General features: G+C 38.9%; 1 protein-coding gene across 2 annotated transcripts in view; it reads left to right on the plus strand.

Annotated features, from left to right (window-relative positions):
- LOC139480442 (centrosome and spindle pole-associated protein 1-like) overlaps nt 1-14,167 on the plus strand; it is a 96,277-nt gene extending 82,110 nt beyond the window's left edge. The window contains exons 52-57 of one of the 2 annotated variants that reach the window (XM_071263518.1): nt 95-202; nt 4,377-4,483; nt 5,082-5,163; nt 6,403-6,472; nt 7,136-7,175; nt 9,474-14,167. In XM_071263518.1, the coding sequence (XP_071119619.1) occupies nt 95-202; nt 4,377-4,483; nt 5,082-5,163; nt 6,403-6,472; nt 7,136-7,175; nt 9,474-9,503 (437 nt within the window). In that variant the 3' untranslated portion in view covers nt 9,504-14,167. The remainder of the gene's footprint in view (nt 1-94; nt 203-4,376; nt 4,484-5,081; nt 5,164-6,402; nt 6,473-7,135; nt 7,176-9,473) is intronic. The other variant, XM_071263517.1, reaches the window with a different exon arrangement.
- The last annotated feature ends 542 nt before the right edge of the window (nt 14,168-14,709 follow it).

Below are 14,709 nucleotides of genomic sequence, written 5' to 3' on the forward strand. Positions count from 1 at the left end.
TCTGTAGGCAAATTAATGCTGCATCTCTCTGGCAGCCTCTGTATGTTAAGCAATCCATCCTAGCTGTCTTTACACACTCTCATCTTTATCACAGGCAAGTTTGAGAAGGCTCTGCCCAACATGGAGCCTAAAGACTTAGGCTTGAATCGTCATCTCACAATCAGTCCACAGCCAATGCTACAATCCAACAGTGCCTTTATAGGTTAGTTACACAGCTGTCACGCATGTCCAGGTCTCGTCACCACCACCACCGTCGTCAATAGCACTACATGTCAGCTGATGCAATCCTTGGATGTACATGTCAGCCAGAATCCTGCCATCATGACCTGTTAACACTTGAATCAGCAATGACCATTATAGGGTGTCCCTTCCTTTACTCTTTGGGAAATATGGAAACTTGCTTTGAAATTTTGTTATTGAACATTATAAAACCAAAGCTGAAATATTATCAGGAAGGGGCATGAGAGTATTGATCTTGAAGTATGTAAAACCACAATATAGTCTGTCTGCCAATAGTTTTGAATGGTTTCAGTTTATTGAATTCAGTGAAACTTCATAAATTTGGACTCTACTGTTCCTGCTAGAAATGTTTGGATTCACCAACATCTGGATAAGAGAATCTGATACAAAGTAATGTCCTGGTATATATTTGTTCATGGTTATGGGTAATTGTCTGGAAAGCAGATGTCAAGACTGTAAAAGACTTTCAGGAGCATATTTGTCAGTAGTACATGACACCTTTACACAGACCTATTGCTGTATTTCCCCTCTACACGTAACACATAGAACATGTCTGACAAAGCTTAACTCTGCTCTTACTCTGAATGAAGAACAACAGATTGCCCATATTCCATAGTCCCTGTATTATTGGGACTTGATATGTTAGAGTAAATGTGAGGATGTGTTACTGCCTCAATTCAGTAGGACATTCCTCAAGGCCAAGTATTTTCAATAATGATATGTTACATTAATGCAAGGATATGGTACTGCCTCCAGTCAATAAAACATTCTTCAAGGCCAAGTATTTTCAAAACATGACATGTTACATTAATGCAAGGATATGGTACTGCCTCCAGTCAGTGAAACATTCTTCAAGGCCAAGTATTTTCAAAACATGACATGTTACATTAATGCAAGGATATGGTACTGCCTCCAGTCAGTAAAACATTCTTCAAGGCCAAGTATTTTCAAAACATGACATGTTACATTAATGCAAGGATATGGTACTGCCTCCAGTCAGTAAAACATTCTTCAAGGCCAAGTATTTTCAAAACATGACATGTTACATTAATGCAAGGATATGGTACTGCCTCCAGTCAATAAAACATTCTTCAAGGCCAAGTATTTTCAAAACATGACATGTTACATTAATGCAAGGATATGGTACTCCCTCAGGTCAGTAAAACATTCTTCAAGGCCAAGTATTTTCAATAATGATATGTTACATTAATACAAGGATATGGTACTGCCTCCAGTCAGTAAAACATTCTTCAAGGCCAAGTATTTTCAATAATGGTATGTTACATTAATGCAAGGATATGGTACTCCCTCCAGTCAGTAAAACATTCTTCAAGGCCCAGTACTTTCAAGACATGACATGTTATTGTAAATATTGGGATGAGTTACCACTGATAGTTTAGACTTAATGCCCCCAAAACAGCTTACACTTATTTCCTTCAATGCCTAAACAGCCCACATGTTGGAAGTCCAAGGATTGCATCGTTGTCATGTAAGTGGCACCACAGGTTCAGCATGACATGTTCCATGAAAGTTGTCATTGCATGGGTATGCACACTGAACTGTTTAACGAACTGCATGACCATTTATTTCAGCATCCAGTGCCAACTAACCAGTGTTTTGTTGCACCAAGTGCAGGTTCACTACACAGTGTTGTAGATCAGTTGTGGTTAGTTACTGACATGTTCCTGACTATATGTCCGGGAAGTGTTTCGGCACGCCAGGAGTGCCGGCTTGTCATACGAATTACCTAGTGTTGAAGAATTATGCATGGTTCACATTACTGTTCAGCATCTTTGATTGGCATTTACAAGTTTGAAGAACATGAAGACATGAAATCATTATGGATAACAACTTTATTGGTTTTTACAGTGTTTCAGGGTTACAGGGTTTCTTGCACTTTCGACCAACGAAGATCCGGGTAGAATAGGTCTTCAGCAACCCATGCTTTCCCTAATAAGCGACTATGCTTGTCATAAGAGGTGACTCACGTGAGCGGGTGGTCAGACTCGCTGACTTGGTTGATGCATGTCATTGTATCCCAATTGCATAGATCGATGCTCATGATGTCAATCACTGGATTGTCTGGTCCGATTATTTACAGACCGCCTTCATATAGCTGGAATATTGCTGAGTGCGGCTTTAAACAACAAACAAAACAAAAAGAAACATCTTGCACTTTCACCCGTAGAATCTGTAACAATGTGTCAGGGCTACCTCATGCATTTTCATCAAGTGAATCGGTAACATATCAGAGCTACTTCTTGCACTTTCACCCGGTGAATCTGAGGGGGCATGAAGTAGCCCTGAGATGTCGTCACAAACAATAAAGAAGTTGTCATCCATAAAAGTTTCCCCTCTTCATGTTCAGCATGTTCAGCATAAAGTGTCACGTTAATGTCACTAACAGCAGGAACAAGCTCCTGTTCGGGACAGCTGGTTATTTACTGGTGTAAGGTATTGGTTAATCTGTTCAGTGTTTGTAGAGTTGGAAATCAGGTTTTGGAGAGGGGTGTTTGTCATTTACTAATACTATGCAATAGTTTTGGTGTTTATTTCACTTTCGTTTTTCAAATTATCACAAGGGTATATTATGTTGTTTGAATTAATGTTTGATCCTGTTTGAGTTCTTTTAATGTGAATATGAATATTACATGATAACGATATCCGTAATAATATATGAAATATTTGCATTCTCATTAAAATCAGATTTTAGTTCTCGCTATCGCTAAACAAAGATCTGAGGACATCCCATTAGGGGTCACGTCAGAATGACCTTTGATCCGACCAATCAGAGCGTCGCTTACCAGATCATGAAAGTTAAAGTTGGAATGGGATTTCTAATTATGCAACCTCGAAAACTTTTGACGCTGGGTATTCCGAACGATAGTAACAGGGTTAACAACTGAATCCATACATTCTAGACCATATATTAGCTATACCCGAATGTTCTTTTGTTCAGATTTCAATTTTTAAATCAAGAATTTGTCAAAATATGTTTCGAAGCGTAGTCGTCAATTTGAAATTAGAGCCGTAAAGCACAAGTAAGCTGCCTTCTGATTGGCCAATGTCGACTTCTTGTGAGTCATTCCATTGGTCGATCAAAGTTTGCGCAAGGTCGTCCTGACATGACCCGTAATGGGATGTCCTCAGATCTTTGTTTAGCGGTAGTGAGAACTAAGATCTGATTTTTATGAGATTGGAAATTTTTGTTACTGGAATCCATTTCCAGATGCTCTTTTCTTCAGTTGGAAATTGACTTTTTCATCATTTCAATTTTATAAAAGGTATTCAATCTTGAAAGTATTGTTTATTGTCAGATCAGCCTGTAGTTACCACTGAGATGACACTGAAATAGAAATAATGCTCTCATATAGAGCTGTGTTCAAGAAGGACTCCTCTTCAGTGGCTGCTGGCCATGTTTATCTTGGATCTCAATAAAATCTTTGACTGGGTTGGTGTATTTAGTTTTCCGAGAACCAGCTGTGACTGTACAAGGCTGTGGTCCAGCACTTACCCCCCCTATATACCCCAGCACACAGATATGTTCCCATTTCTTGCACCCTTCACACATGCATTGAATTTTGCCAGTTCGTTACACTGAGAAATGTAAAAATAATCAAAATTAACAAAGCATTTAATATTCAGAATAATCATTGCAGATTTCACTTTTTGATATAAAGTGATATGATATTCAGTGTAATGAGATAGCTTATACAACTGACAAGATATGATGCTGTTAATCCCCAGTTTCAATATTGTGTTGTATCAATGTGTGTCATTTGTATGATGTAACATACATTCATGCTCATAATATCAATGAGGTATTGATCTATGATGTTGATTTTTTAACTATCTATAATTTTGTGTGACATTTTAGTAATCTACTTATGTTTTTATAGTAATTTTATGATTTTTGCTTTGTCTATAATTCTGCCATCCTAAATTAATTATGATTCTTAATCTTTCACTGTTTCATTAGTTTAAGCATATTTTCCATTGATGATACGAAGAGTTGATATGTTGGAAGGTAGGTTAGTGATAAGTTGAGAATGGAAACAGGCATGCGTTATTTGTACTGAGGTCCAGGCCGAGTTGCCTCTATGACTATGTTGTCATCTCATCATCACTCTACACAGATATGAACGGGCTCGGACCGGTGTTCCCAGACGACCTGGATGACCTCCCGCGTCGGAATGAATCTGCTCGGCAGCGACGTAGAGAAGGACTTTTTCCCAGCCCACGGGTAGGCTATACATACATGGAGTGTTTGAAATAAGGGGTGTCCTGGGGTCCTTGAGGGTGGCTCCCACAGTGTTGTTTATATTTTGGGACCCCCTTTATCTTTAACTTTTACAAGTATGGCTAAGACAAACATTGTACGTGCCATAATGTATGATCTGATTTGTATGAAATGAATCTCTTTGGTTACATGGAGGCACAGTGTGCTGTCTTTGGAGATGGGAAATGATGGTGTAGGGTAGCCCAATGGTCAAGGTATTTACTGGTCCCACTGAACATCAGGTTCAATTCCCAACATGGGTAGTGTGAAGCCCATTCTTGGTGTCTCTTTTCCCTCAGTCCCAGATCTGATCCTTTCATGACTCATCTCTTAGAGTTCTTTTTCTCCCTTGTACAGAAATATTTTCTTTAATGTGATGACATTGACCTCATAAATGATTCCAGCACTTTTGTTATGTGATAGTAAATTGATAGAAATTTCGGTAAGCACTTCCTCGTTTAAGATGATAATGATGACTAGATGATTGTTCGGGTTGACATGAAGAAAACTTGTGTTTTAAACTTTCCATAATTTCCAACAAGATTAATGCCCTTTGTTGTAGCCTGGGTCTGTGACTAGCTTGGATGTGGATCAGATTGCCAGGAAGAATGAGCAGCGTCTGAAGAAACTCCGCGACATTCAAGGTAGGAGCAGTGTCACTGTTCACACTCTTAACTGTTCAATGAACGGAGAATTAAATGATCTTCATAGAAAACCTTTTACAGTGATTTTATTAATTTATGAGAACAATTTCCTCAATTGAGGTGAATCAGTGGCTTTGGGTGCTGCAATTTTCTGTGCAGAGTTGTGCCCCTTAGATGTACCAGGATCCATTGATCATGAGTTCTATTGTCAGAATGACACTGATCTTGATCCCTAGTGAGCAACATACCCATGCTCCTGGGTTTCACCCAAACTATATGTGTGGCATTTCCCCCAACAACAAGCTGACATTCCATAAGATGACTGAAAACTTAAACATTAGCACAACTCACTCATTCTGATACATACATCTAGTGTTCAAGTAGACGTCAGCACAACTTATTCACTCCAATATGCATATCTAGTGTTCAAGTTGACGTCAGCACAACTCGCTCACTCCGAGACACATATCTAGTGTTCAAGTTGACGTCAGAACAACTCACTCACTCCAATATACATATCTAATGTTCAAGTTGACGTCAGCACAACTCAATCACACTGAGACACATATCTAGTGTTCAAGTTGACGTCAGAACAACTCACTCACTCCGAGACACATATCTAGTGTTCAAGTTGACGTCAGCACAACTCACTCACACCGAGACGTATCTAGTGTTCAAGTTGACATCAGCACAACTCACTCACTCCGAGACACATATCTAGTGTTCAAGTTGACGTCAGCACAACTCGCTCACTCCGAGACACATATCTCGTGTTCAAGTTGATGTCAGCACAACTCACTCACTCCGAGACACACATCTAGTGTTCAAGTTGACGTCTGCACAACTCACTCACTCCTAATATACATATCTAGTGTTCAAGTTGACGTCAGCACAGCTCACTCACACAGAGACACATATCTAGTGTTCAAGTAAACGTCAGCACAACTCACTCACTCCAATATACATATCTAATGTTCAAGTTGACGTCAGCACAACTCGCTCACTCTGAGACACATATCTAGTGTTCAAGTTGAAGTCATCACAACTCGCTCACTCCGAGACACATATCTCGTTCTAAGTTGACGTCAGCACAACTCATCACTCCGAGACACACATCTCGTGTTCAAGTTAACAGCAGCACAACTCACTCACACCGAGACATATCTGGTGTTCAAGGTAATGTTTACAATGTTTACATCACAACATGAATGTGACAATAAGGTCTTCCTATATGTCCAGGTGATGATCTGTCTCTCAATGACCCTGATGATGTCCTGGACAGGTTTATGTCCAAACAGGCTCACAACAGGTAGGATTGACCATCCACAGTGTACTGGGTTACATCAAAATGTCAACGTCAGCTTTAAAAGTGCATGCTTCTCCCAAGTGGTAACCCACCATGCATGGGTGTTTGTGATTAACACGCTTCAAGATAAATGTTGTATGTCATTAAATGTTGATTTAACCGGAATGGGATCTAGTCATTTGCACCTTAAATCTTTCATTTGCATTTTTCACTTTTTAAAAAAAGAATTAATTTAGCCTTACAAAAATGGAGTCTGGGTTCTCAGGCACTGCCCGCATCATCATAAAGTTCGCCACATGTTTCATTTTTATTTCCAATTTTTAAAAAAACAACCCCAAAATCCAAAGCCCAAAAGTCCAACGGTAGTCAAATTCCAGTATTTTTTTTTATCAAGGAATCCATTAATTTTCTCTGGCTGATTGTACACTTGTACACAACTGTTTAGTTGGTTACAGGACTGTTTATTTCGTTACATACTAGTTTGAACAACAACAAAAAACACTGCCCGCCCGCACTATATTTTCAAAAGCCATTGCCTGAGAACCAATTCTTTTATTTTTTTAAGCGTTAAGTTGCAATTTTCTGAATCATTATGTATTTCATGTTTTCAAATAACTTAGATGTGTTTGATAAGTTAACTGATTCATTTATTTCCAACTTACACAGGGATTTTGTAACTGAGCTTGATTCAGAGACCGATACCTTTGTAAGTCCCCTATAGAACCCACGTACACGTAATACATTAGACCAGGCTTTGCTATCCTGAAGATCAGTTCAACAGCCAGGACCTGCACCACAGCTTATCATTGATAGTTCACTAATATGTAGTGAGTGTTTGTTACTAACCAGTTTAGTTTTCCATGTAATTTTTGGCCATCTGAAGCGGTAGTATCAATGGGGAAGGATTGTGTATTTTAACTTCTTGCATTCCTTTGGGTGAAGTTTTGGTACCCTGGCTGGATAAAGGTGCTGGTACCCGTACCACGATGTTGCAGTGAATGAGTCCAAGAAGTTAAACTGGATGCATCAATCATGTCTTCTATGCAGATTATTAACAATTTAGTTAATTTGTAGATAAAATATTTTCCTGTTTCAAAGCCAGTCAGTTGTTTGACCCATTTGTGTTATTTTTAGAAAAAGGGTTTATAGCATTTTGGTTTTACACACAACACACTTAAGGCAGAGATTTGGCAAAAAATATTAGGTAAATGAATTTTAGAAATGAGGTTGATTGCTTGACCAACCGAGGTTTCTTTTACTTGATTCACCAATCATGTTTGCAATAGCACTTGCACAGCGGTCCAGTATAGCAGCTACTATTGATGTCAATCTCCTTGATAGGACTGCCAATGTTTGCAATAGCACTTGCACAGAGGTCCAGTATAGCAGCTACCATTGATGTCAATCACCTTGATAGGACTGCCAATGTTTGCAATCGCACTTGCACAGCGGTCCAGTATAGCAGCTACTATTGATGTCAATTGCCTTGATAGGACTGCCAATGTTTGCAATGGCACTTGCACAGCGGTCCAGTATAGCAGCTACCACTGATGTCAATCTCCTTGATAGGACTGCCAATGTTTGCAATCGCACTTGCACAGAGGTCCATTATAGCAGCTACTATTGATGTCAATCTCCTTGATCTCCAATCTCCAATGTTAGCAATGTCCAGGTGCACCGCATGCTTCCAGCACAATGTCTTGTACAACTAACACCTAGTTCAGCTAACACCTTGCTATTACAGATACTACCCTCTCCTGTTCCCACAATGAAATGGGTTTAACCCAGGTATCAATGTAACAAGGCCTGACAGTGTGGATTTAATCCTAGATGTGTTCTTTTTCTCATATATAAATTCATATAGATGTGCTCTTTCCCCAACTGTAGCTATTAGCTATTCAGGCCAGTTACAGATAACTTTTTCCTACCTTAATGTTTGCTATCCTATGAAGACTGTTAAGATAATGTTCTTATTTCAACGGGGACTCCATTGTAGTCCTTTCACCCTTCATTCCATGCTTGTCAGGATTCTGTTGAAAATATGTCTATGTACCTCCAGTTTTGTGTATCATGGAAAGGTAAAAATAACCACATAAAAAGTGAATACGAATGGTATGTTAATAGTTTGACAAACAGTATCGGTTAACAGATTTTAAAGCAGACATAACAATGAAAACTTGGCATTATATCTAGTATGTTGATGAAATAACCATTACAGATGACCACAACATTTGACCTTATCCAGAACAATGTAGAACATTAGTTGCAGTTCAATGACTAAGATATTCATCTTGTTGCACTTCTTGTTTTTTCAATTGTAATTGGATAACAACATATGTGGTAGATAGACCATAACATGCAGTTATCTCATAGCAACAGTAGTGCATGTAATACGTATCTAGCGTAGATAACCATGCCTGGATGTAGGGCTTCCTCAGCTCAGAACCAGTGGCGGATATGCCTATGCTATTTCTCCTGTTTTTCCAATATATTTCTTGCTCTAAATCAAGTGTGAATCCCACAAATGCCAATATTCATCATCTCAGTCACTGGTATATAATTGTGCAATACCTTCTGCCTGGATCTATGGAGAAAGTCTTCAGTTATCTATCAAGTTATCCTTTAAATAGAGTTCAGTGTTAGACCATGGGGATTCTGCAGAATAATTGTGCATTACCTTCTGCCTGGATCTATAGAGACGGTCTTCAGTTATCTATCAAGTTATCTTTTAAACAGAGTTCATTGTTGGACCATAGGGATTCTGCAGAGTCCATGATGTAACATCATCATACTGAAAATATAAAGCTGATGGAGTGGAGCTGCTAAGGTTTCACTGTATATTTGAAATAAGCATTAGTCTTGGGGTCCATATCTTAACCCCAAATTTCGAAGATTAATGATCAAAGTTGTCCCCAGATTAAGACACTACAGCAGAAAATCTGAGGACCCCCCTCAGTTTGTAACGTTGTTGATTGTGAGTCAGTGTTGGTGTTGCTTGTTTCAGACCCCCTACAAGTCAGACTATGCAGGATGATTCCTGGCTTCAGCCTGGCAGCAAGCTGTCCCGCTACTGAGCCCTGTGACTCCTCCACACCTAGCCTCATACAGTGCTGCACATCGCCTCATCTAGCTCACCTCGCATCTGTGTCAGGCAGCATCTCAGTCACTCCGATCCATCGCCACTTCCTTCACCATGTGTCATCAGGCCTCATCAACTGACATCGGGTCTAAGTGGCATGCTTCAGATGAACTTCCTGAGATGTCACCTCGCCTCATCAACTGACATCGGGTCTAAGTGGTATGCTTCAGATGAACTTCCTGAGATGTCACCTCGCCTCATCAACTGACATCTGGTCTAAGTGGTATGCTTCAGCTGAACGTCTGAGATGTCACCATGCCTCATCAACTGACATCGGGTCTAAGTGGTATGCTTCAGATGAACGTCTGAGATGTCACCACGCCTCATCAACTGACATCGGGTCTAAGTGGTATGCTTCAGATGAACGTCTGAGATGTCACCACGCCTCATCAACTGACATCGGGTCTAAGTGGTGTGCTTCAGATGAACGTCTGAGATGTTACCACGCCTCATCAACTGACATCGGGTCTAAGTGGTATGCTTCAGATGAATGTCTGAGATGTCACCACGCCTCATCAACTGACATATGGTTTAAGTGGTATGCTTCAGATGAACGTCTGAGATGTCACCACGCCTCATCAACTGACAACTGGACATAGTGAAATGATTCAGCTGAAGGATACTTTCTTAGTGACTCAGTAAATGTTCAGTGACGAGTTTTTCAGCTGATCTGCACCTCCAGCTGACCGATCTCATGCTGCACCATCTCCCTTCACACTCTGCTGACCTTGACCTTGATGTCACTGCCATGAAGGCAAGACTATGAAGTGATTCCTCAAGAATCTTGTCTCATGTCTTTGTGAGGAACAGGAAATATTCATGAGATCCTGAGGAGGGTTCATGCAACCTATTTTGTGCAAACTTCAACATTTTCTGTGCAAATTCCAACAATGTCATATGCAGCACAGGTTCACTTTATCCATTAAAGTCAGTGCTAATTGTGACCTACAACCTCTTTGCCAGTTCCTGTATATACATTCCTGTGTTGAGGTAGACACTGTTGGTGCGGTACGTGAGAGTCTCAAGGACAAGCAAGTGGAATATCAGTTTAAATCAAAATTACCATATCTCTGATGACATATTATTAATGTTCTGACAGCTTTTCTAATTGCATAAGTGCATGCATCAGCGTGTGCATCTTCCCGAGGTAAGCATATCCACTAGCCTGAATCAATGCCTATGAAACAAGACTTTGATAAAAAGGCTAGTGGACGCCCTTGCCTCGGGAAGATGCAGTGTGTGATACAGTGAGCTATACCGAGTATTGTCTTATTTATTACATTCCACTGACATGATATTACATATTATGTACATGCATATCACATATCAGACGATCCATAAGCGACAGATGAACGCATATAGATAAGAGTTATCTCCCGTTCTCCATGGCCAGGGTCATCACAGTCTACACATATGTAAATATGCATTTCATCTTTATAGGTTCACAGTATATGAATACCTCAAGAGATACTCTTTTGTCTGTAGTTTTATGTCTATATATGTGATAAGTGTTTTTTTGAAAAATTGCCATACAACTAATCTTAGTGGTGCAAAGAGATTCTCTGTTCAGGAGATCTACTTTTCTAAACAGGTTATTTTAGTTTTCCTGGATCTTTTCAACAAACAGTCTTTGAAGTTGAGTCACCTTTTAATTTTGAAATAATCGCCAAAGCTTTGAAAATAGATACATATTTCAGAATTGGTAGGATTGGCAAACTTCATCATTCCCCACATAGGACAGTGGAATGCACAGCATCGTTTTTTTAGGATGAAGTGCACATATTACTGGATGCATGTGGCCCTGACTTCTGGGTGCATCACTGCTTGTAGTCTTATGCACAATTCTCTCCTAAGCTGGGCTGTCGGTCAACAAAATAGACAACTCTTTGTTGTATACAATTTTGGGGTTATATTAGGTTTTGCTTGGCCAAACCCTTGTTAGTAACAATTTAATCAGATGGCATTGGTGTAAGTATAAAATGAACATGATAGACTTTTGTGGGTCTGGAACAAATAATGTCATGTTATATAATGTCACTGACTTGACAATCATTGCTCAGTGTGAACATTGTGTAAGAGTTGTGTGCCTTCCTCACCACTGCCTCAAGCTCCTCCCCAGCACGTGTCACCTTGGTTACCAGCGTATCACCTTGGTTACCACCTGGTACCATCGCTGCCACCAGTGTGCAAACAGCTATTCCAAGAATCTTAAAAAAATTCCCTCTAACCCCAAATGTAGTGACATTTATATTTTTCTGTATTTCTTTGGGAATGCCATTCTTGTGAATATTGGGAAAGATTTTATGACTGAGTTCCCAGACTAATTTCTGTTTTCTTTGTTTGATAATATTGGTTTGAAATTGCAGACATACGGAAAAGCACCCAACTGCCCCCTTACATTCTCACTGTACCAATTACATGATAGTTGAATTGACACCGAATATTTTTTAGCTGGGGAAGAGTATCACTGTCCTGACAGCCATCACTTGTTTGTAATCATAACAGTCAGTCAGGGGTGATTTCAACTCCATGCATGGTTGCAGGCCGCCTAGCACAGTAGGGAGTTTTGACTGGTGGCAGGTATCGCTGTGAGGAGCTTGCCACTGCCTTGACATCTTCTTATAGATTGCCCAGGCAGGGCTTTCTTTGATGGTTTTTCTTTTTCTTTCGTCTAAGAAAAAAACACTGGTGAGGAAAGGATGACGTTTGACATGTACTGATTCAATTTCACCGTCTTTGTGGGGTGGGGGTAGAGGGAACAACATTGTCCTGATATTCTGTTATTAGGCAGCATTCTAATGTGTAAATATATTGCCAAAGATGTATATTTATAATACATTGTATTCTTAACTCTCAGAATATTGATGTGTGTTTGTATAGAATGTGATGAATGTAAATATGTAGGTATAAATTGTTTATGAAACTGGTCGTTGTAAATGCCTCTACTTATTTATTGAAAAAGGATCCATAAGAGAATGTTGAAAATTGTCCTCTTATTTCAGACTTAACAATTACCATAAATGTAATCCACAGGTTATTGAAATTGTAACTAATGTTATTTTGCTTTAGGTGTCCTGGTTTTGATTTCATTACATGTAATGTGGATTACAGGTAGATTTGTCAAAGTATACAAAACATGAACACTGTATGAAACTATTGTAAGTGTAACTGTATTTCTTCCTGTATGATTTCATGTGTAACCAGAGTGTCTCAGTTATTACTCATTAAAATAAGGTGTTTTCATTTGATACCTCGCCAATCATTTGATACCTCTCCCATAGAGACTTGCATTGAATCCAGAGTAAAAGTAAAAGATTTGATTTTATTGTTGTTGTATAGACAGGACTGATTGTACAAAGACTGTTTTATGTCCATAGATCTGGGAGCTATTGCCACATGTTGTTAAATAAAGCACCTCATTATCTACAGCACTATGCAAAATGTATGAATCAAAATCTGGTCAATTGTCGTGATACAGCTTGTTTATTACATAGTTATCTGTCTGTGATGTGAGTTGTTGACAACTGTTGTCGTGTTGAAAACTGGCTTTATTGTTGAAACTATTTTTGTGACAACCAAATGTGAAAATTGTGTCAGGAGGAACAGAATTGTACTTAAGAATGTATTCTACCCAAAGGAAGTTAATGAAGACCTGATTTTTTCATATGACTGGAGTTAAGTTGTCATGGCATGATGGATTAACTATAGTCATATGAAAGAATCAGATGTTCTTTAATTTCTTTTGAGTAGGATGTGATTGATTTTGATTTGATTGTGAAGTTACAGATAAAATATCATTTGGTGCCCATATTTGGAGGAAAATAGTTTGCGGGATATAAAAACATATTTTATATTAGGTGGATGTTATTGAACTAGTTTAAGTTGCACAGATTTTATTATTATTAGGTGCACACTTATTTATGCTAGAAGAATGCCGAGATATGCTAATATTATGAGATGACAATGTCTGTCTCTTGTGCCTTAAATTTCAAGCATCTTCTTGGTATCATAATTCAAACTGGAATTTTTTCAAATAATTAAATGTATGCATATATATTTTGATTCACGGCCTACCCGACATGTATATCTTCCGTTGTGTCATAGGTATTAAGTCAATAATATGTCATTTCATTTTATGATTTTAAGAGTTGTGTCCCTTTGATTGCTATGTTGTATAATGATGATGTTTTAGTTGATCTCTGTTACTGGTGATCTGTGGAGGATTATTTATAGTGTTAGAGTGGCGCCTACTGTATGATGTAGACAGGTGCTGTTTGGGCGTAGAGTTGGAGTGTAGAGTGTCCTCCCTGACAGTGAAGGGTAGAGTGTCGTCAATCTGTGTACATTATGTTAAAGCTATATACTGTGTGATACAGGTACATAACAGATTCCCAGTATTCTAAAGCCTCTTGTTTGATCTGGAGGTTCTTAGTGTTAAATTGTATATGAATATTTTTCATACTAGGCACATGCTGTTGAAAAAAGGCATTCTCACATTCATGAACTGTTTCAATCTCATCAAAATCACATCTTAGTTCTCGCTATCACTAAACAAAGATCTGAGGACATCCCATTAAGGGTCACGTTAGAACGACCTTTCATCCAACCAATCAGAGTGTCGCTTACCAGATCATGAAAGTGACAGTCGGAATGTATTTTCTAATCATGCAACCAACAAATATTTAACACGGGGTATTCCGAATGACAGCTACGGGTTTTATGATTATATCCATACAATCTAAGCAATCTATAAGCCATTCCAGAATGTTCTTCTTATCAGTTTTAATTTAATCGAGAATATGTCAAAATATCTTTCGAAGCGAAGCGTGGTCGTCTGTTTGAAACTAGTGTCATAAAGTTCGAGAAAGCTGCCTTCTGATTGGCTTATGTCGATTTCTTGTCAGTCATTTCATTGGTCGGTCAAAATTCGCGAAAGGTCGTTCTGGCGTGACCCGTAATGGGATGTCCTCAGATCTTTGTTTAGCGGTATTGAGAACTAAGATCTGATTTTAATGAGTTTGGAACTGTTTAAATCTATTCATCTTGTGTCTTGTCAACCAAAACTTGCCTCAGAATGTGTACTTGTAGTCGAACTTGGTGT

This window comes from Haliotis cracherodii, unplaced genomic scaffold, assembly GCF_022045235.1.
Source record: "Haliotis cracherodii isolate W230 unplaced genomic scaffold, xgHalCrac1.p SCAF_4, whole genome shotgun sequence".
NCBI lineage: Eukaryota > Metazoa > Mollusca > Gastropoda > Lepetellida > Haliotidae > Haliotis > Haliotis cracherodii.